At 52.0% G+C, this 21,507-nt stretch overlaps 8 protein-coding genes across 8 annotated transcripts; 3 read left to right on the top strand and 5 right to left on the bottom strand.

The window, feature by feature from the left end:
- Nucleotides 1–33: 33 nt before the first annotated feature.
- COCMIDRAFT_91795 (uncharacterized protein) lies at nucleotides 34–5,471 on the top strand (the record flags this gene model as incomplete). Its single annotated transcript, XM_007688485.1, has 14 exons — nucleotides 34–318; nucleotides 371–526; nucleotides 697–718; nucleotides 776–828; nucleotides 879–1,043; nucleotides 1,092–1,300; nucleotides 1,348–1,960; nucleotides 2,010–2,029; nucleotides 2,658–2,703; nucleotides 2,830–3,234; nucleotides 3,298–3,678; nucleotides 3,728–3,804; nucleotides 3,854–4,346; nucleotides 4,437–5,471. The coding sequence occupies 14 exons, from the start codon at nucleotides 34–36 to the stop codon at nucleotides 5,469–5,471; spliced, it is 3,960 nt and encodes a 1,319-aa protein (XP_007686675.1).
- Nucleotides 5,472–8,057: 2,586 nt separating this feature from the next.
- Nucleotides 8,058–8,682, bottom strand: COCMIDRAFT_91845 (uncharacterized protein; the record flags this gene model as incomplete). The annotated part of the gene is made up of 2 exons (XM_007688484.1): nucleotides 8,058–8,176; nucleotides 8,301–8,682. The coding sequence occupies 2 exons, from the start codon at nucleotides 8,680–8,682 to the stop codon at nucleotides 8,058–8,060; spliced, it is 501 nt and encodes a 166-aa protein (XP_007686674.1).
- Nucleotides 8,683–9,922: 1,240 nt separating this feature from the next.
- On the bottom strand, nucleotides 9,923–10,840 carry COCMIDRAFT_91673 (uncharacterized protein; the record flags this gene model as incomplete). The annotated part of the gene is made up of 1 exon (XM_007688483.1): nucleotides 9,923–10,840. The coding sequence occupies one exon, from the start codon at nucleotides 10,838–10,840 to the stop codon at nucleotides 9,923–9,925; it is 918 nt and encodes a 305-aa protein (XP_007686673.1).
- A 967-nt stretch (nucleotides 10,841–11,807) lies between these two features.
- Nucleotides 11,808–13,035, top strand: COCMIDRAFT_91742 (uncharacterized protein; the record flags this gene model as incomplete). Its single annotated transcript, XM_007688482.1, has 3 exons — nucleotides 11,808–11,909; nucleotides 12,147–12,827; nucleotides 12,886–13,035. The coding sequence occupies 3 exons, from the start codon at nucleotides 11,808–11,810 to the stop codon at nucleotides 13,033–13,035; spliced, it is 933 nt and encodes a 310-aa protein (XP_007686672.1).
- A 555-nt stretch (nucleotides 13,036–13,590) lies between these two features.
- COCMIDRAFT_4147 (uncharacterized protein) lies at nucleotides 13,591–15,730 on the bottom strand (the record flags this gene model as incomplete). Its single annotated transcript, XM_007688426.1, has 8 exons — nucleotides 13,591–13,633; nucleotides 13,687–15,074; nucleotides 15,125–15,273; nucleotides 15,330–15,365; nucleotides 15,416–15,442; nucleotides 15,499–15,524; nucleotides 15,579–15,629; nucleotides 15,705–15,730. 8 exons carry the CDS (start codon nucleotides 15,728–15,730, stop codon nucleotides 13,591–13,593), a joined length of 1,746 nt encoding a protein of 581 aa, XP_007686616.1.
- A 789-nt stretch (nucleotides 15,731–16,519) lies between these two features.
- Nucleotides 16,520–17,699, bottom strand: COCMIDRAFT_91767 (uncharacterized protein; the record flags this gene model as incomplete). The annotated part of the gene is made up of 6 exons (XM_007688481.1): nucleotides 16,520–17,098; nucleotides 17,155–17,270; nucleotides 17,333–17,391; nucleotides 17,447–17,469; nucleotides 17,538–17,608; nucleotides 17,660–17,699. The coding sequence occupies 6 exons, from the start codon at nucleotides 17,697–17,699 to the stop codon at nucleotides 16,520–16,522; spliced, it is 888 nt and encodes a 295-aa protein (XP_007686671.1).
- A 670-nt stretch (nucleotides 17,700–18,369) lies between these two features.
- Nucleotides 18,370–19,311, top strand: COCMIDRAFT_4145 (uncharacterized protein; the record flags this gene model as incomplete). The annotated part of the gene is made up of 1 exon (XM_007688425.1): nucleotides 18,370–19,311. One exon carries the CDS (start codon nucleotides 18,370–18,372, stop codon nucleotides 19,309–19,311), a length of 942 nt encoding a protein of 313 aa, XP_007686615.1.
- A 279-nt stretch (nucleotides 19,312–19,590) lies between these two features.
- COCMIDRAFT_35589 (uncharacterized protein) lies at nucleotides 19,591–21,195 on the bottom strand (the record flags this gene model as incomplete). The annotated part of the gene is made up of 4 exons (XM_007688448.1): nucleotides 19,591–20,817; nucleotides 20,867–20,901; nucleotides 20,950–21,068; nucleotides 21,119–21,195. The coding sequence occupies 4 exons, from the start codon at nucleotides 21,193–21,195 to the stop codon at nucleotides 19,591–19,593; spliced, it is 1,458 nt and encodes a 485-aa protein (XP_007686638.1).
- Nucleotides 21,196–21,507: the final 312 nt, after the last annotated feature.

The following is a 21,507-nucleotide window of genomic DNA, read 5'->3' as shown; positions in this document are numbered from 1 at the left end:
ACCTCGATCTTGTCTCTAAGCGCCCACCGCACCATGTCTGAAGAACGCCGTCCGCGATCCCGCTTTGATAGCGACGAGCCGGAGCGTCCGCCACGTTCGCGCTTCGACACTGATCGCCGCTCTAGGTCTCCGTCGCGACGAGAGTCTGAGTCGCATCGCGCTCGTAGCCCTATTTCTCGTGAAGGAACAGACAGCCCTGCTTCGGCTAGCTTCAAGAACAAGGCTGCGGCGGCTGCGGCTGCGGCGGCTGCGAGGATCAACGCGCAGATTCAGGCGAAGAAGGGCATCCAGCACGTCGATGTGCCGCCAATTCGCTCTGTATGTCCCTCACCAAACTTCTTCACCAAAGCCCACTACTAACCGTGCACAGGCGCCCACTCCTCCAGTCGCCAAATCGCCTGCATCCAACTCCGCTGCGGCCATCAGCAACGAGACATACCAGCAGGATGGTGACTACATCAAGGACATTGAAATCAATGATCTCCGTAATCGTTATACACTGACCAAAGGAGCCACACAAAAGAGGGTAAATAACTGTTTTTGCTGTTCACTGATCGATTAGGATCATGTCTTCGCTCTGCCCTGGGAGCCGGACTCTGTTTGCGCATCTCTCTTCATGGAGAGTCAGAGCTTACTTGATCTTCTAGCGCGTCCCAAACCCCGTTTATCAGATGCTAACCTCCATGTGATATATAGATCAAAGACGAGACTGGCGCCGGTACGCATACCCCGACTACACCTGCTGATGTTTAGAATTCCTGCTTATACATGCAAGATGTCACTACTCGTGGAGAATATTATCCCGACAAGAACATGGCCACTGCTGCTGTAAGTTGATGTTTCTGGTTCCAGCATGCAAAGGCTAACCAATGTCGCAGAACCCCCCGCTCTATCTTCGCATTACTAGCACTTCCAAGGAGGGCCTCGAAAAGGCCGTAGCGATGATTGAAGAGATGAAGAAGGAAGATCTCCCTAACTTAGTTGACGAACGTCGTTTCCGCCGTCGCGAGCCCGAGAACTTTGAACGTGACGAGTTTGGTCGGGTATGTCCCTCTGTCCACTAGGGCCAACACGTCGCTAACTAGGAACAGCGCAAGTGGCCCGAAGAGAAGATCTCCGTAGGTCTGGAGCCTATTAGTGGCTTTAACTTGCGAGCACAGGTTGTCGGTCGCGGTGGCGACAATGTCAAGTTTATCCAACAGGAGACAGGCTGCAAGGTGCAAATTAAGGGCCGCGGTTCTGGTTTCATGGAGCCCAACTCCGGCCAAGAGAGCGATGAACCCATGTACCTCCACATTGCGTAGGTGCCATCTTGCTGCCATATATACCTGTGCTAACAGGACGTAGTGGACCCCGCCCTGAAGGCGTAGCCCAGGCGAAGCAGCTCTGCGAAGAGCTGCTCGACAAGGTAAAGACAGACTACCATGCTTTCAAAGACCGCCCTGCGTCAGCTCGATATGGTGACCGCGACGGTTACTCGGGTGGCCGACCAGGATACGGTGACCGCGGCGATCGTGGCGATCGTGGCAGAAGCGAAAGCTATGGTTACGGAGCCGCTGGTGGTTATGGCGGTTACGGCGGGCATGGTGGGCAAGGAGGCCACAACGGCTATGGTGCCATGGAGAGCCACATGTCACCAGCTGCCGCAACGCCAACTGCCGACGCGAACGCCCAGGCCTTTGACGCGAATGCTGCCCAAGCATGGATTGCATACTACCAGCAGAACCCTGACCAAGACCCCTATGCCCAATATGGTGGTTATCAAGCATATCTTACTATGCAGCAGCAGCAGTATGCCGCTTACTATGCTCAGGCCGGTTATGGACAAACTCAGTCGCCTGCTCCAGGGGCCGGTGCCGCTGCACCACCTCCACCGCCGCCTTCCGAGCCTGCGTCGGCTGGCTATGGTGCTCCCCCGCCACCACCTCCGCCTGCTGCTTCGCCTTCAAACTACGGCGCGGTACGTATACATTATGAGCACAAGATGGTCCCAGCTAACATGCCATTAGGTCCCTCCACCGCCCGGCTTGTAAGTGTCAAGCAACGACTATGATTGAGCACTTACGACAGCCTCTCATCTTGACTTGATTGATTGAGCACAGTTCGAACAAACTCTCCTGTAATGATTCACAGCATGTCTGGTGGCGTTAGAAATAATACCTGTCGCTTCGGCGAGCTTGCTTGGTTGCTATTGAGCCGCGTCTCTGCTGGCGACCGGGTATAGAATTAGTCTGTCCGAATGGACTTAGCACTCTCATTAGGATACCAACGTTAGTGTTTTCTTAAAAGTGCTTGATGTTATGATAAATATGTGAACTCAATTTGGGTGTCAGAACCATGAGGCAGCAGTTGATTCCATTCCTTTGTAAACAATACCCTTTGAATCTATCTCATAGACACTAGACTCAATCTGACTACTAAATTCGCAATCATTCAAGTCCACTGCTCTCTGGGCGCATCTTTTTTTGTGATGACGTCCACACGCTTTGTGATTGGACAGAGGCTGTAGGGGTTCTCCACACTAGAGGCGTTGATGTTCGCGTCCCTGACCCTAACCCCGGTACGTGCAGACTTGCGGAGCGATGTCGCTGGAGATAATTTGTGCGAATGTGCACCTGTCCTTTGCCATTGTGCTGACGCCACCAGACAAGTCTCAGGATGCGGTCGCAAATAATCTGTGCCGGCCAAGCGGCCAAGTACAGGGTGAGTTTGTCATTTCTTAGAGAAAAAATACAGAATGCGGCAAAAGTACACCACTTGAACAGTCATACTTGAGCATCTACAGTGAAATCCACCAATGTACAGGACAGAACACTGACAGCCTACAAGCCTCACCTACTCTCCTCGCTCCGTCAATCTACCTTACAACCTCGAAGATGTCTAGCCACGACTCATGACCTGCCCAAAGCTCGCAATGTCGACATTGCCTCGCGCACCCCGCCATATGCCAAACTGCTCTCTCGTCTGGAGGAAGTCCGGCGCGTGCTTGGCTCCTCGCGCCAATTGACCTTGGCTGAAAAGATATTGTATTCGCATCTCGAGAATCCTGAGGAGTCGTTGTTGAGCAACACAAATGGCGGGAGAGATATCAGAGGCCAGGCAAACTTGAAGCTGAAGCCCGACCGTGTGGCAATGCAGGACGCCAGTGCACAGATGGCTCTGCTGCAGTTCATGAGCTGTGGGCTTCCGACAACAGCGGTACCAGCAAGTATACACTGCGACCACCTTATTGTCGTAAGTATCATTTCGTCATTTTGCCTTTGTCGTAGAGCCTTGGTACTGATACACTGCCAATAGGGCGAGAAGGGCGCCGAAGCCGATCTTCCACAATCTATTGCGGGCAATAGTGAAATTTTCGATTTTTTGGAGTCGGCGGCAAAGAAATATGGAATCGAGTTTTGGCCACCGGGTGCGGGTATCATCCACCAAACCGTGCTGGAGAACTACAGTGCACCAGGTGTAATGATTCTAGGAACTGACAGTCACTCACCGAATGCTGGCGGACTTGGCTCCATTACCATTGGTGTAGGTGGTGCAGACGCAGTAGATGCTCTAGTAGATGCGCCATGGGAGCTCAAGGCACCCAAAGTCCTGGGCGTCAAGCTCACTGGGGAGCTAAGCGGATGGGCTTCTCCAAAGGACGTGATTCTGAACTTGGCTGGTCAGCTCACAGTCCGGGTACGTGGCATCGACGATTGTGTAGTGATCTATGCTAACAAATGCTCAGGGTGGTACTGGTTACATCATTGAATACTTTGGCCCTGGAGTGCAGTCTTTGAGCTGCACTGGCATGGCGACTATCTGGTAAGAGTATAGTCCTCTGATGTTTCGCGATTATGACTAACAAGAGTAGCAACATGGGTGCTGAAGTTGGCGCAACTACATCGCTCTTCCCCTTCTCTCCAGCACATGTTCCTTACCTACAGGCCACACATCGTGGATCCATTGCTGAAGCAGCCACCAAGATCTCTCAATCACCAATGCAACAAAATCTCTTGCGATCTGACCCAGATGCCGTCTACGACAAGGTCATTGAAATTAACCTCTCAGAGCTCGAACCCCATATCAATGGACCCTTCACCCCTGACCTATCAACACCTCTCTCCAAGTTCAAGACAGTAGTTGAAGAAAAGGGATGGCCAAAAACATTTGGTGCAGGTCTCATTGGCAGCTGCACGAACAGTTCTTACCAGGATATGACCCGTTCAGAAGAGATTGTGAAGCAGGCGTCAGCTGCGGGCCTTAAGCCAAAGGCTGACTTTTTCATCACTCCAGGCAGTGAACAAATCCGGGCAACACTAGACCGAGATAATACTCTATCTACTTTTACTTCAGCGGGAGGCACTGTTCTGGCGAATGCTTGCGGGTGAGTTACCTCAACATCTCCTGTAAAAAACTCGCAATACTGACATACTCAATGACCTTGCATTGGTCAGTGGAAGCGCACAGACGAGGTCAAGAAGGGCGAGTCGAATGCCATCTTCACATCCTACAACCGTAATTTTCCTGGTCGTAACGACGGCAACCGTGCGACAATGAACTTCCTCGCATCCCCTGAACTCATCACTGCCATGGCATACTCTGGTTCCACAACCTTCAACCCTATGACTGACAGCATCCCCACGCCGTCTGGCGAGCCTTTCAAGTTTGCGCCACCAAAGGGCTCTGATCTACCTTCTGAGGGATTTGCAGATGGTAACCCAGATTTCATGCCCACACCGGGTGTACCTAATCCGGACGTTGAGGTCGTTGTATCGCCTACCTCTAGCCGTCTGGCACTGCTCGACCCCTTCCCGGCATTCCCTGACTCTGAGTTTACAGGGCTTCGCGTCCTCTACAAAGTCAAGGGACAGTGTACAACAGACACCATCTCTGCAGCCGGCCCATGGCTCAAGTACAAGGGCCATCTGCCCAATATTTCTGAGAACACACTCATCGGTGCAGTCAACGCGGAAACAGACGAAGTCAATGTTGCTTATGATGTGGATGGCAAGAAATCTGGTATTCCTGAGCTGGCCAAGAGGTGGCGCGATCAAGGTATCGAATGGCTTGTCGTGGCAGAGCACAATTACGGCGAAGGCTCTGCACGTGAGCATGCTGCTCTGCAGCCGCGTTACCTAGGAGGACGCATCATCCTCGCCAAGTCTTTTGCCCGAATCCATGAGACCAACCTCAAGAAGCAAGGTATCGTACCTCTGACATTCGCAAACGAGGCCGACTACGATGCTTTTGCGGCTTGCGACCAAGTTGCCACAAGGGGGCTGCTGGATGTATTGAGGAGCGGTGGTAAGGGAGAAGTTGAGTTGGTTCTCAAGAAGAAGGATGGCAGCGAGAAGGTAGTCAAGACGAAGCACACGCTCTCGCAAGATCAGTGTGGCTTCATTCTTGCTGGCAGCGCGCTCAACCTTTTGGCAAGGAAGGGAAGAGAGATGAAGGAGGAGATTACTAGGAGTGCCGAATTGACTGACTAGAAGTCGGTTAACTAGATGGAGAGGATGCAGACAACTAAGATCTCAAAAGGAAACGGCGCATGGCGCTGGTGGTTTATAGTTCCCGGGTATTTCAGCAATCAATGGCAGTTCAGACGTGTATTGAATAACCGCTTCATGATTTGTGGTTTCCTTATTACTACCTTGGGTTTTTGAGTGGTTTTGCTGTAAGACCTAGGAATTTGAATGATTTCACTGACTTCTCCGAAAAGGCCCACTAATAATGCCGGGTCACGTGGGGTGTGTATTAGCTTCAGATGTCTCACCTCGTGTTTCCTTCCTAGATCAATCTCAGCACGCCATGAGAGACTTGCTAACCACTACATGAGCCAATTGTGGGGCCACAATCAAAATGCTCTGTAAAATCAATTAGTATCGCATGGCAATGCGTCGCCGGCGAACTCGTGGAGAAGAACTTTTGTCAATAAGCAGAATTCTTCGTTGAAGATCTTTTACAATGGCAATGAAACCACGTGCCATAACGGCAAAGGGACTGCAGTCACTCCTTGTACGCACCGGTTTAGCATCATCAGGAATCAAGCCAATCCTCGAGGAACGCTTTCGGCAAAACTTGACCAAATCCCGTCTCTTTGCTCGTCATCCAGAATGGAAAGCCTCGCGGCCTACAGACCAAAAACTCCGTATCATGAGCATCGACATGGGCATCAAGAATCTAGCTTTCTGCGAGGCCGAAGTCTCATACCCGGTGAAAGACAGTCTGAATGCGAAGATGGATGTCTTGAGGTGGGAAAAGGTGGATCTTGCTTCTGCAAGACAACAAGGCGCGACTGAGAGTAGCCAACTAGACACGGCCAGACTGAGTGACGCGGAAGCGGACGCAGACGAAGACGTGGACCCTTATTCTTCAGACACTTTGTCTAAAACTGCGTACAAGCTCATCAGGGAAACGATACTATCTGGGTCTCCGGATGTCATCTTGATTGAAAAGCAGAGGTGGCGATCAGGTGGTGGTAGCGCGGTACAGCAGTGGACGCTTCGCGTGAACACCTTGGAAGGCATGTTATGGGCCGTGCTGGAAACGATACAGAACGAGACAGGCGCCGCCGAGACAAACGAGGAAAAGAAGAGACTATACGACGTTTTTGCCGTAGATCCAAAGCGCGTAGGACACTACTGGCTTGGACAAAATGCCCAGCGTCTTGCCGTCGACGAAGATACTTCCTCGCCCGCAAAAGACATTCAAAACGAAGCGGAAGGCCAGCCCCAACTCAGTCGCTCCAAAGCCGAAAAGAAGGCTAAAATTGCCCTCCTGCGCTCTTGGCTCACTGCATCTTCTCCCTCGACCTCATCCACAATCACTAAATCAACGCCCTCAATCTCCTTCGTAATTAGCGATCACGCACAACCCGCCTACCGCACCCTCTGCTTCCCCTCCACATCCACCCGCCGGAGGAAGAAGAAGAAGAGCAGCGAACCCGAGGATTCAGAGAACTCACTCGGCGATATCTCCAGATCCGACATGAGGAAACTGGATGATGTCACAGATTGCTTTCTCCAGGCCGCGGCGTGGGTGAGCTGGGAGTCGAATCGCGCGCAGCTATGCGATATTTGGAAGAGGAACATAGGACGGGATAGCGGTGGGATGGAGGACAAGGAAGTAGATTTGAGTGAATTGAATAATGATCGGTTGCTGGAGATGTGGGAGGAGGTTGAAGGGTAATGGGTGGGCTGCATTATCACTATTTCTCTTCTTTGCCCCTGTCTATCGTATTGGTAACAGGGCTGCATGAAGGAGGTTTACTGCGACTTTTTTTTCTTACCTTCTCTGGATTTCGAATCGGATTTCTTTTTAAGAGAGAGAAAAAAAGATAGTAGGCCTACAAAGCTGTTGGATACTAATAAGGTTTCCGTAGCTCGATAGTAGTGTCGAGCACTTGTTCTACCGCAACACGAGATAACCCCCGCTTTCCGTTCCCCACAGCCATGACGTTTCTAGCCCTTGCACCTAGCCCCGCCTCTCTCAATCATGGTGCCGAAACTTCACATTCATATCGTCGCATCCCCTTTGCTATAGAAAATTTTTTCGGTATATGAAATGAATAGTTTTGAAAAATTTCCAGATGTTCATAAAACTTGTTCAACAAGTCTCGGTGGCGCAATGGTAGCGCGTTGGACTTCTATCCTTAAGCTGTGTAAAAATTTGCTTTGTCCGGTTATCCAAAGGCTGCGGGTTCGAGCCCCGCCCGAGATGCTTTTTTTTGCTTTTTAGCATTGTTTTTTGCGCCTTCTTTCGTCTTGTCTCTGTTGATGATTCTCATAGTGACGAAGGGGGAAGATGTGTGGCTGTAATTCTTTTTTGTTCGTTTGTGATGGGCAGAGAGTGTGAGAATATGTGGTAGGTAGAGCGGAACAATATTTATTTGCTTATGTTGGGTATAACTATGTGCGTATATGTATATATATGTTTATGATGAGTGGGAATCAAAATATTCCAAGTCCTTGTAGGAACACCAAACGTTATATACTCATGTACTTCAAACCCCCAAATACACCCAACCAACCCCCTTTCCTGGATCTCTTTCTTTTTCCCCCCTTATTTCTTCCTGTTCAACCCTCACAAATCAGATCAAACTCTGGGAAATCCGGATCAGGCCCGATATTTGTACTCGCAACCGCAGACTTGAAGTCTTTGACCTTGGCACTCTTTTGCGCATCGAGGCATTTGTCTTTTCATCAATCGTATTAGTAAGAAAATCTTTTCGAAGGACCAGGCGAAAGAAGAGGGGGGGGGAAGGCGAATAAGTTAAAGTAGGAAGAGGGAGAGAGAAGAAAAAATGAATAAATACTAACTCTTTTGCTCATCACAATCATTAACCTTTAACCCTCCATCTTTGCCCCCACCACCCCCATTCCGATTCGCCTCGCGACTGCATCCTTGCAGCTGCTCGTCGCAACTTCTCTGGGCGGCAGTTTCGAAGTCTGGAAACGTATTTCCTTCGACTTCAAAGGGTCGGTCGTCTTTTCCCGAGTTGGTGATTGGGGGTGCGGGCGTGTTGCCGAGTTTGCCGTCAAAGGTTTGAAGGTTGGAGAGTTGACGCAGGAAGAGGGTGTGGCGTGGTATTAGGGATATGTCGGCTGTGGAGGAGAGGAGAGGGGGTTGGGGCGAGGCATGGGAGAGGGCAGGGAGGGCGAGGTGGAGGAGGGCTAAGAGGGTGGAGGGGAGGAGGAGCATGGTTGTTGTCGAAGTGGGTGAATTGTATTATGGTCGTGAAGAGGGTCGTTTGGCGTAATGAAGTTCGTTCCAGACAAAGTATTATGATTATCGACCGTGCAGCACGTCCTCTCCCCGGTATAACGTTTTCCAGCCGGTATAGGTATCGTGAAGTTTTTTTTTTTTCAAAAGGATCGTCCCGGTATAGTATCCAGCCCAAGTCCGAGTCCAACTGCCCAGCAGTCTCTTTTCAGTCGCACCAAGGAAAATCGGACAGGTCAAACGAAGGAAAGAAGGAAAACAACGAAACAAAAGCCTGGAAAATTGGCAACAAGACTCAGTCTGTGTTTCCAAAACAGGTACGAGTCCACCTCTTTCTCATCCGTACAAGTGATACCTACGACGTAGCGCCGAGTAAGCACGGCGCGCGTGGGCGGGGCACGCATACTTATTTATTAGCTATTTGCTAGGTTGTTGCAAAGGGGCAAGAGGAATGGCTGCGGAAAGACAGCCTTGTTCCGTCTCGTTGCAATGCGAGCAGGGGAAACGGCGTGTTGCCGATGCACACTGCGACGGTGCTGAAACGCCATCACACGACCATTTGGTGTGACACGGTCAGGAACACACAGAAGATTTGTGTGGAGATTAGGCTATAGGGGAAAGGGAAAAACAAAAAAAACACGCATTAACATGTCGACGTAATCCAGCACGGGACAGGGAAGCCATGGTCAAGGTATATGTAATTACATTCGCTATTGTGGGGGTATGATGATAATGACCAGTCGCATAGAACTCGCACGCTCCATTACAAACTTTTCTCGAAACAAGCATAGAATGCAAATGCAAACAATGCAGACAGAAGAGATTGACTAGACAAAAGAGTTTTGCAACTTCTTTTGGTGTGATGTTTGTTTGTTAGTATATACTGCCCATTGGTGGTGACTACACACTGAGCTCAAGTAGCTCGCGTCCGTCTCTTAATGACATTCTACACTATGAACTCCAAGGCGGTGGGTAAACCTGTCCGAAAAAAAAAGATAAAAAAATGGAAAAAGGCTGCGTAGTCAGGGATGATCGTGGCTGGCTGCATAACGTCGAAGGAATAAAAGTTATTAAAACCGCCATGGTATTGTATGTACAAGCCAGTATGGCTACGCACTCGAGATGGCATCCGGCTCAGATAGACCCCGCAAATAGTCGTTGGTATCGTGATGGGCTGTGGTAGTAGGTCCGTGTGTTGTTTGTCAAGGCTGCACTTGGCTTAGAAGTTGGCCGCTGCGTTGGGCCGTCCTCCGGGGCTAGAGTACTGGTCCACGTTGGATCCGTAGGGAGCGGATCCTGGGCTGTTCTGCGGCTTGTCACCAAGGGCTGCGCCCGTACCGGCCATGAGGTCATCGTCATCTGCCTGGACACGTGCTTGGCGCTTCTTCATGCGCCAGAAGACGAGGGCAATGCCACCGAGGAGCAGAGCACCTCCGACACCGCCAACGACGCCACCAATGATCTTCTTGTCGGAATCGCTAATGCCTCCGTCATTGCCTTGGTTGTTGCCCTGCTGTTCTGTGGGTGCCTCGGTAAAGGTGACTTGTCCGGTTGTGGCGACGGAGGTGCTGGTACCAGTCGAGGTCTGCGTGATTTGCTGGTCGCCGCTCATTGTGACAATGGTGGTGGTGAACTCGCGCAGGGTGGTAGAAAGGAGATCCGAGGTCCTGGTGATGGGGGCAGTCCTGATGGTAGATGGCGGGGAGGTGACGGCAGGTCCGTTTCCAGTTGTGCGTGTTGTCGAGGTAGGGCCATTGTTATTGTTGTTGCCGCCATTGCCTCTGGTGGTGGTTGCTGTTGGTGTGTTTGCGGGGACGTTGTTTGAGGGCTGCTGGGATGAAGGCTGGTTGTTGTTGTTATTGTTGTCGTCGCTGGATGCCGGTGGCTGTGGCTGGGGCGATGAGGATGCGACTGGCGGCGGTGTTGAGACCGGAGGCTGCGAAGGCTGTGATGCTGGAGGTTGTGACGAAGCAGGAGGAGCTGACGACGAGGCAGCGCCGGTGCCCTCAGCTTCTTGTCGCTTGCCGTGGCGCAGATAGTGGTTGACGCCGTCAATGTGCAGGTCCTCGAGGGTAAAAGCCGAGGAAACAGTGGCGAGAGCGAGCACCGCGCCGGAAAACCACGTCTTTGGTAGCATGTTTGGCGGTTTCGCAGATCGGGGTAACGGGAGCGAGCGGATGGGGGTGTCGAGACGGCGTGCTTTAATGGGCGAGGGTGACGCGTCTAACAGAGGGTGTTTGAGATTTGTAAGTATTAAAAAAGGGAGCCCCGGACGGATCAAGGACGACTAAGTATACGCGAGTAGAGGGTGCTTGGAGGGCGGTGTAAGTGGATACAGGGCCAGGGCTGAACGAGGGAGGGCCGAGAAGGCAATAAGGAGATGAACGAGCGTGTGGAGGGGATGACGGGTAACGGGTAGGCGTCAGGGTGGTGATGGTGCAGCAGGTGAGTGGTGGGAGGGTGGGTGATTAAGCACTCTACTGGGTGCCGGGGTCGGGGGTCGGGACAAGGCAAGTGGGCAGGTGGGCAAGTGTGGGCAGCAAGTGGAGAGAGGGTGGGCAGCCAATTTTAGCTTCAGCCGCGCCAGACCCTGCCTTGGCCTGCCTGTGCCGCAACCACAGCGCCTCACTATGAAAATTTGCTGGGCCCCCAGCCAGCCTGCATCGCCGTACCTGTGAGACGCAGGAGATAAGCAAAAAAAAAATCAGGCCAAAAAGATGTGTAACATCGAGTAGTAGTATTGGGAGTCGTACTACTACTATAAAGACAAAAACACCGCCTGCTACTGGACCGCAAAACACTGCACCTCCCCCCCCAGCCTCTGTTGCTCACCCAGTCGCCGGTTCCGCATTTGTCCATTGGCCCGCCGGCGGAACCCGCCCTTGTTGCAACAGTGCAAGCCCAGTGTGTCCGTCTGGTCGTGCGTCATCCTGCCTGGCTAGCATTTTGCAGTCAAGCAAGCCCCCGGTCCGCCGTCGAAGATCCTTTACAGAGTGGTAGCAAAAAGTCGTGGCCGCCAATAACTCTCGCATCGTCCGTTGTTTCCGCTTTGTTCGTTGTCGCAGCCCGCCCCGTACAGACACTCCGCCGCCCAACCAACGACGATGCTCGCCGCCGCCCTGTCACACAGCCTGTCGCTGACACCTCACGAGGCCCTGTCGGGTGTCTTCGGCTCAATCTCGCTGGCCTCGTGGATCTTTCTCCTGGTACGTAACAACTTCTTCGCGGTCGAGACCTTGTCTTCCCTCCTTTCACCAATGGCGACTTGGACGCTGTGTGATTGTTGCACGTCGCGTGGCCATGTTGCAGCTTGCCATGTGACTGCCGCAACTACCTGCCTGCCTGCATATATCCACCGTGCTACTATGAATAGAAAGCCGCCCACGCAGCACGCGACCCAATCCATGCATCCATGTATGTATACTAACATGCTCGCCCATTAGGTCCCCCAGCTGCTCGAAAACTACAAGTCGGGTTCTGCAGATGGCATCTCGCTCGCCTTCCTCATCGTCTGGTTCATTGGCGATGTAACCAACCTCGCAGGTGCCCTCTGGGCCGGCCTCGTCCCTACCGTCATCGCACTTGCCGTATACTTTTGCTTCGCCGACCTAGTCCTCATTAGCCAATGCCTATACTACAACATGAAGAACTCGCGTCGCGAGCGCAAGTCGTCGACCCGCTCCACCGACAGCGTCCAGGCGCCTCTGCTCGGCCGCCGCGACAGCAGCAACATTGGCCTCCCAGGTAGCCACAGGCGCGACTCGGCCGCCAGTCGTAGACGCCGCGCCAGCTCCCTGCCCACCATCCCCGACGTCACGACCGCCTCGTCGAGCGAATGGCTCAAGAACGCCCTGAGCATCTTTGGAGTCTGTGCCGTTGGTGCTGCCGGCTGGGCAATTGCCTGGCAGATTGGCGTTTGGGTGCCCCAGCCCACACACGATGACGCAGGCAATGCCTCTGACAGTCCTCTCGGTGCCCAAATCCTTGGCTATGCCAGTGCAATCTGCTACCTTGGTGCTCGTATCCCCCAAATCATCAAGAACCAGCGTGAAAAGTCGTGTGAGGGTCTGTCGCTGCTCTTCTTCATGTTGAGCTTGCTAGGCAATGCTACCTATGGTGCAGGAGTACGTTTCCCCTTGACTTATTCTTTTGTATACTTGTGACTAACTGCTTGTCTCACAGATCATCTTCCACTCGCAGGAAAAACAATACATCCTCACCAACCTCCCCTGGCTCATCGGCTCCCTCGGCACAATGGTCGAAGACGTAACCATCTTCATTCAATTCCGCGTCTTTGGAACCGGCGAATCCACCTCTGCCCTCGATGCCTAGACTACTCTCCAAACTTACCACCAGCTATCTCACTCACTCACTCACTTTCTCTCTCTTTTCCATTTCCAGCATTTGCTCATTGCATAAAAGAAAAGTTCCTTGTATACTTCCTATGCTTTTAATAGCAACCATGGTCGTTTTGTGTCTGTTGCAAGATACCCGATTGAGATGAACGTAACAAAAGAAATGTTGAAAAAAAATTCTAGGGGCGCTTGGGTGTTTTTGTGAATCTAGAAGAGAAGGGAAACAAAAAGTTTTGTTGTTGTATAATAGTAGTAGAAGAGAAAAGGAGTTTGGATAGAGACTCTTTCTTTCTTTAAACAGATAAAAGAATTATTCAGAATCACTCTTTTCACAAGCATTATCATCATCATTAGATTCAAAAGAGAAAAGATGTGTACACTCAATCGTTGTATAGTGGTATATATTTGGCCCTCAGTCCAAACAGTCTATCAGCCCCTCCTAACCCAAGAAAGAAGAACAACAAGACCGAAAACCCACCCCGATACCAAAAATCTACCCTTCTACAACGTACACACCTTGTTGACTCTCTTTCTACTGCGCATTCTCATACTTTTGCTCATGCACACCAATGGCACTATACCACGTTAGCTCAAACTTTCCAAGCATACAAAAACGGGACCATCTTACCGTCCAGAGGGGTCCGTCTGGTTACTCCACGTAGGCGTCCAGCGCATCACCGTATCAGCACAGTAGCTGGGGAAGTGCTCGTCAAACATGCAGCGGTACCAGTACGCCTCCTTGCTATCCGGGACATCACTGCCCCATTCAGGCTTGGGGTTCTTCATCATTTCGTCGGTAACGTGCAGCTCGGCGTTATCCTTGAGCGCGTCGATCCACCCGTAGCCGACACCGTCGGAAAACTGCTCTTTTTGACGCCACAGAATCTTGTCGGGAAGGTATGGCGCCGTCTCCGGCTCGTCGGTTGTGTCGAAAGCTTTGCGCAGAATGTACTTTTCAATTCGGCCCGCTTTGCGGTCAATCATCTTGTCTGCGGGGTCGATGTTCATGGCGGTGTTGAGGAAGTCCTTGTCTAGGAAGGGCACGCGGGCTTCCACGCCCCAGGCAGACGTCGACTTGTTGGCGCGCAGGCAGTCGGCAAGATGGAGGTTCTTGACTCGGCGGACGCATTCCTGGTGGAAGGCCGCCTTGTTGGGTGCGTTGTGGAAGTATAGGTAGCCGCCAAAGATCTCGTCACTACCCTCTCCTGAAAGCACCATCTTGACACCCATGGCCTTGATCTTTCGGCTCAGCAGGAACATAGGGGTTGAGGCTCGGATCGTCGTCACGTCAAATGTCTCCAAGTGGTAAATGACATCGGTAAGCGCGTTGAGACCATCCTCAATGGTAAAGGTGAAAGTATGGTGTTTTGTTCCCAGGAAGTTTGCCACTTCTTGTGCTGCAATGGCATCGGGAGCGTTAGGCAGGCCAATCGAAAACGAGTTGAGTTGTCCCAGGAGGAGATCCGTCTGAAGCTCGTTGGAGTCATCGATTCCCACAAGCTGGCTCTGCTCATCGCTCGCCTTTGCACCAGACGTCGCAGCCTTCTGCCTTATCTGCTCGTTCAACCGCAGAGTCTCGCGCTGTGCTATCGATGCCACAAGACTTGAGTCAAGACCACCAGACAGGAGAACACCGAATGGCACTTCCGCCATCATGCGTTTCCGCACTGCCCGCTCAAACGATTGTCTCAGTTCCTTGTAGTCTACTGGTGTGGTGGGGATGTTCTCGGGCTCGACAAGCCACTTGGGATCGTGGTAGCGCGTAAGCGAGTCGGTCTTGGAATCGTAGACGTGGCCAGGAGGGAAGGAAATGATGTTGTCGCATACGGGGTGGAGGCACTTGAGCTCAGAAGCGAAGTATACCGCGCCCGGTGTTGTGCTCGACCTGCCCATATAAAAGGTAGTTACACCAATGGGGTCGCGCGCTGCGATTACACGGTCTTGAGTCTTGTCGTGAAGCACCCAGGAGAACATGCCGTCCAGCTTTCGAGGCGCATCGATGTCATGCTCGAGGTACTGGCATATGTCAGTTTTGCTGCCCTTATTCGTGGAGTCTCTAACCCTACCAGCGGAATGATGACCTCGCAATCTGAGTGTGTCTTGAAGTTGTACGGCTTCTTAAGGGACTTGCGGAGGATGCGGTGGTTGTAAATCTCGCCATTGACGGCTAGGGAGACGGTTTCATCGTCGTTGACGAGCGGTTGGGCTCCAGTGTCTACTCGTGTAAGCCTCGACTACAATTGATTTTTTTTAAACCGTGTGACTGCGTACCAACACCGACAATACTCAGACGCTCGTGAACCAAGACTGCTAGCTGTTAGAATTTCCCAATGACTAAACCATTCCGTAATTCTTACTAGTGTCGTTCGCTACCCAGTTGCCACCTACAAAATTTCAGTTATTGTGTTCTCTGGCGCATACTGAAGACGTGGTCACTGACTCCAATCGGGTCCCCGATGTCGGACACTGCGCGCAACCAGTCAATTCAACACTCTCAATTGAAATCAGATGCAAACTTACGCCTTGCCCATTTTCAGGGCCGTCGGCTTGAACTTTTGGACATCAGGGTGTCTTTGTAGAAAAAGTTAGTAACGTCTTCATAGCCCAAGTGAAGTAGAGGATGAGTGCAGAGCGAATCTGGCATACTTATAACAGGCGAAAATACCACACATGTTTGCAAATATGAGGAAGGAAAGAGAATGTGGGAGTCAGAAGGGAGAAAAGGACGGCTTTATCGCAGTCGAAAAGCTATTGTCAAACCACTGGAGTCATATTAGCCCTCCGGCGGACGGAGCCCCACCATGACCGCCAACCCGCGCTCACTACACGTCTGCTCGCAGCATGGCGGTGTCCACTATCTATCACAGGCATGCAAGGATACAGCCGTCTGGCGATACCGCGGCAAACCGGTGGAGTGTGATATTGCTCGGTCTAGGATGGGCCTTGCATGACGTTCCTACGCCACCCCACACTGGAGAATCATCCCTCGTCTATTGGCTCGTGCCCCCATGAGTCGAACAATTGTCTAGAAAAAGTACTACTGCTACGTATGAGATGACCACATGCATCTTCTTCATTCGCTTGTCTTTCCACCGCTTCAGATGAAATCACTCTTCACAATATGCAAGTGCAAAAGTGTATGGAAACATGAAGGTGTCAAACAATTTTGGCGCGCTACAACTCCAGATAGTCTACTTGTTGATACATGAATGCCTTCCACGCGGATATGCTCGTGCGTCCCTAGCAGATGCCACTCTGTATGCGTAACCAACAAGAAGCCCAGGTCCAAGCAAAAATAGTCCCCGAGAACACGAAGCAATGAACCGTCCTCTCGTCCAGCGCCATCCAATACCACCGCCCTACTTCTTCTTGCCTCCTTAGAAAGTTACTGCGCATTACCACGCCTTGCACGCTGAACAAAAAATCCCTTACTGACTGCTCTACCGCTACCAGAAAGGTGTTTAGAAAAGGAAATAAGCCAAGAGGAAGCTGATAAGACAAAGAAGCGCAGTGATCTGAACGGGGACGCCTCCAGCGGGGGCCTGTCGTACTTCGGTGGCAGTTGAGACTTGTGACTTCGAGTCTTGTGCGGAGCCCGTCTTGCGCTGGCGGAGACCGGTCGCTTCGCTAACCTGTTGTGTCAATCGTGCAATCTGCGCCTTGGCCTCGGCAAGTTGAGCCTCTAGGTCACCGGAAGAAGGGATAGCGTTCGAGACACTGGCAGCAGCCGAGCTGAGGGCACTCTGAGCACTACCACCCGTCGCAGGGTTATATGTCTCGTTCCTGATCTCTCCCAAGTTCTTGCTGCCGGCCGGGCGATCTTGTGGGACGGAAACCGGTCCAGATGCGTCAGATACACCACCACGCGAAGGGGTGAAGGCTTCCTGAGACGGTGATGGGGATGGAACCAAAGAGTCGCGGCTAGCAGAGTTGGTCTTTGCGGGTGTTACACTCAGGCCACCTTCGTCAGGGGCGAGGAACAGGACCCTGATCTTCTTCTCCTGGATGGAAGACTTGGATGTCTGTTCAATGTGCGACCACTATAGCAAGCGATTAGCCCTGTTCTGTCCTTTTACCCAAAAAATGATATGCGTACCAAAGATCCGACGTTGGCAAACTCTTTATCGGCAGTGATGAGGACCGACTGTACGAGGAACTTGTCGCGGCACTTTGCATCTGGCGGTGGGTCTTCCTTCATAGCCTGGAGGAGAACTAAGCGCATTTGTTAGCTGCTGCAAGGTGTCTAAAGGTGCGCACGCTTGGAATATGCATACTCTGAACTTCAACCTCCTTTCCAGGCTCAATACGTCCGCTGTTTGGCCTGACGCAATATCTATAGTTCCCTCGTCAGTTGTTGTGGGGCAAAGAAGGGGTCGCAGGCGCCGTACTGCTTGGGAGCCGTGGTTTTGACCTTGCATGTGTTAGCTACGCGTCCGATATGAAGCTACAAAATAGCAAGAGACAAGCAAAGCGACTCACCTTGAAGGCAACAGGGTCAGAATGCGGGTTCTTCAAGCGGAGCGTCTGCGACACTTCATGCTGGAAGGGTCCTGATGGGCTTAGTATTGCTGCATGCGTTCAATGCCACTGAAAGAGCTTACGCTTGAACCCAAGCTCTACGGGATCGAGCTCGACAGACATGGCGGTGCGTATGCGAGTGGTGAGAGTGCGGCAGGTGGCTGCGTGGTGTTGGTAATCAGGCACGGGTGCTCAGTTACAGCGTCCGTTCGCGGTCGACCTCGGGAATGATAGGCGGGTCGTGTGCTCGTGTAATTGTGGGTTTGATTAATCAACAGACAAACGCGCTGGCACTGAATGTCTGTATCGGGTGTCGTTGGTGGTTGCGGGTGGCAGAGTGAGGTCAGGAAGAAGGAGACGATGACGTTGCTTCAGGGCTGCCGTGGAGGCAGTCGCGCCAGTGACGCTTTTGGCTCAGGAAGCGCTTTAGTGGCCTCGACAGCTAACTGTCCGACTACCGGTATTCACGCAGTCTAGGCTGGGCGGGGAGTACGTATGCTTTTGAAGTGAAAGCGACGATAGCCGGTATTGCTTATTCAAGGCATTTGTCCAGCAGATCAACGGTCCGCCTTCTCCAAGGTTCCGTTCCATTCCCCGCTACCGCCTGCACCATGTACGTTATATAACACCGCCCCAGTGGAGCCCTCTATTATCAATACCACAACAAGTTCAACCCACCCTACTCATCAACTGACAAACCAAGCTTTCCGATAGACATACTTGTACCTTTCTGAACAGACAATTGTCCAGAGCGCTTCACTCACCCGGTTCGAACTACAACGTCACAACCACCATGGCATCATCCGATCTAGACACTCTCGTCGATATGGGCTTTGATCGCGAGCGTGCAGAGCTCGCCGTCAAAGTCTCCGGAGGCCTTCAGTCCGCCATCGATTGGCTCGAGACCAATCAGGACAAATCCATTGACGAGATCAAGCAAGCACAGGCCAGCTCTGCTGCCGGAGCTTCAGATGAACCCCCAGCCCTTCAGCCCGGAGAAGAAGCAAAATCGCTCGTGTGCGATGAGTGTGGCAAAAAGTTCCGATCAGTCAACCAAGCTCAATTCCACGGCGAAAAGACAGGCCACGAGCAGTTCAGCGAGTCGACCGAAGAAATCGCGCCGCTCACAGAAGAAGAAAAGAAGCAGCGGCTACAAGAGCTGCGGGAGAAGTTGGCGGCGAAGCGCGCAAAGATGTCGGAGCAGGACAAGGAGGACCAGAGGAGAAACGAGCAGATCCGCATGAAGGCTACAAAAGAGTCGCAGGACATCAGAGAGGAGTTACAAAAGAAGGAGCGTCTGAAGGAAGCCGCTGCTAAGCGTGCAGAGAAGAAGGCAGATGAGGAGGCAAGGAAGCGCGTGCTGGCGAAGCTCGAGGCAGATAAACAGGAACGCAAGCGCAAGGCTGAGGAGGAAAAGGCAAAGCGTGCCGGTCAGGCTCCCCCTGCTCCAGCCGCACAAGCTCCTCTTGCGACGTCTTCTGGCCCTTCGACAAGCAAGCCTGCGAGCGCATACACTGAGGTGAGGTTGGCGCTTCAGACACCCAGTGGAAGGGTTATGAAGACATTCCCGGTAGAGACGACGCTCTTCGAGGTAGCACATGCGCTCGAACAGGACGGCTTGAGTGTTAACACGTTTACCACCAACTTCCCCAAGAAGACGTATGACAAGACTGACTTTGGCATGACGCTCAAGGAGGCTGGCATGGTGCCCAGCGCGGCCCTGATCGTCGGATAAGTTTCGACGGTGGTCGAGAGGAATACCACGATTCTCTGAGACTGATGTAGTGATGATTCTGTACAAGAAGGCATGGGAAGATGGCGTTGGTAATGCGAGATTCACGGTAGATACCCTGTAGCGGGACGGCCACCAAAAACGCTGATGAGTTATGAATGACGAGAACGTGCTCAACATTTCCCAATTTCTGTTTAATTGCGTGAGAAACTGGCCATGTGTGCATACGACACCTATTCATATATCGGTATATTTGAGTTCTAAAAGCACACTACAGACCCATCACTCATACTCGTCGACGTCATATCTCCCCTCAGCCCTCTGCGTACTACACCACTCCTCACTCGCCAGTCCCCTCTCCTTCCTCCTAACCAGCGCCTCAGCATCCTTGCACCAATCACACGCAAAATCACACGGCGCAGGCACCTCGTCAGCAAAGTACTTCGCAATGATCTTATGCCGACATTTATCTGTAGCCTCGCAGTACCCCACAAGTGTCTGTAAGCTCCTTGCACGATTCATAAGTTGCTGTTGCTGGGCATCTGGTCCCCCGCTTTTTGAGGGTTGGCGTGCTGCATCTCGGGCCATCATGTTAGCAGCGCGATCGCGGTCTTCACGGCCGTAGTACAGAATACAGAGTGATGCTTTGCCGTCGCGACCTGCTCGACCGGCTTCCTGGTAGAAGCCTTCGAACGACTTTGGGATCTGCCAGTGGACTACGAAGCGGACATTTTCCTTGTCGATTCCCATTCCGAACGCGGTGGTGGCGACAATGATGTCGTAGCCGAGCTTGTTGGCAATCCAACCTGATAGAGCGTCTGCACGCTCAGAGACTGAGAGACCGGCGTGATAGGGTTTCGCACCGATGCCGTCAGAACGGAGGCGTTCGGCGAGGGACTCGCAATCTTTGCGGAATAGGGTGTAGATGATGCCTGGGACGTTATCTGTGCGTTGGTTTTGCGAGGCGAGTTGAGTGACGCGCTCTGGCCTCTCAGCACGCCGAGCGTATATCCCCTTGAGCATGGAAAGAAAGTCGTCGTAGTGGTCTTCTTCATCGGATTTGAAGCGTACTTCGTAGTGTAGATTTGGTCGGCTGCTACTCATGCGGAACATGGCCAGTTTCTTCGGGTCCAGTGCTAATGTGTTGATGATGTCGTCTCTTACACGCGCCGTGGCTGTGGCAGTCAAGCAAATAACTGGAACATCGGGAAATTCTGTCTTGAAAAAGGAGAGTTGCTGGAAAGATGGTCGGAAGTCATGGCCCCACTCGCTGACACAATGTGCTTCATCGACGGCGATACGGGCCAGTTCGCGCTGGGAATGGATTACTCGCAGAATTTTACGAAAGTGATCACCTTGACAGAATTCCGGAGTGACATAGAGTAGCCGAGTGAGTGGATGGCCGCATTGGAGATCCGCCAGGATTCTCTTCCTGTCCTCAGTGGGTGTCGTGCTGTTGATCGTTTCGACGCGGATATTAGCGTTGCGTAAAGAAGCGACTTGGTTATTCTATTTCCCAGTGAGATGGCTTCATGCAGATGAACATTAGGTAATGTACCATAAGTGCTAGAAGTGGAGAGATGACAATGGTAACTTGGTTCATCAGTACAGGTCCTCTTTCACATCAGGCTGCTCACATACTGCCAAAGTCTACAACTGCTGGAAGTTGGTAACACAGGCTCTTTCCGAATGAAGTCGCTGCCTGGACGAAGACATCTTGACCTTCTAGTGTGGCCAGAACGACTTCACGCTGTGGCGGTCTAAGCTAATGGTTAGTATGGTCATCTCAGAAACAGATCAAGACACTTACCTGAATGCAGCTTTCTTGAAGACTTTTCTCAACGTAAAGTCTATGTTTGAGTACGGTCGCTTCCTTGGGCCAGGCATGATCCTGGCACTAAACCCAGTATTATTTCAAGATTCCGGTGAGTAAACTCTGCACGATGAATATGCCGAGTCACCGCAGTATCGTGGGGTATAACGGCGGCTTCAGCAACAGGCAGGGTTGCATGTTGAGTTACGTGGATCAAGTTGGGGAAAGTGTTATGGAGTGTTAATCGATAGGACGCGTCCGCCTCAAAAGTGTGACGCGCTAGCACGTGCGTCCCACTTTGACTAGAACTCGAAGCATTTGTAGTCAGTCACCACCATACTTCACTCCCATAGATCAAGATACGGAGTTTAGCGGCGATTTATTTG

This window comes from Bipolaris oryzae (assembly GCF_000523455.1).
Source record: "Bipolaris oryzae ATCC 44560 unplaced genomic scaffold scaffold_42, whole genome shotgun sequence".
Lineage (NCBI taxonomy): Eukaryota > Fungi > Ascomycota > Dothideomycetes > Pleosporales > Pleosporaceae > Bipolaris > Bipolaris oryzae.
This window is presented reverse-complemented; position numbering and strand designations above follow the sequence as displayed.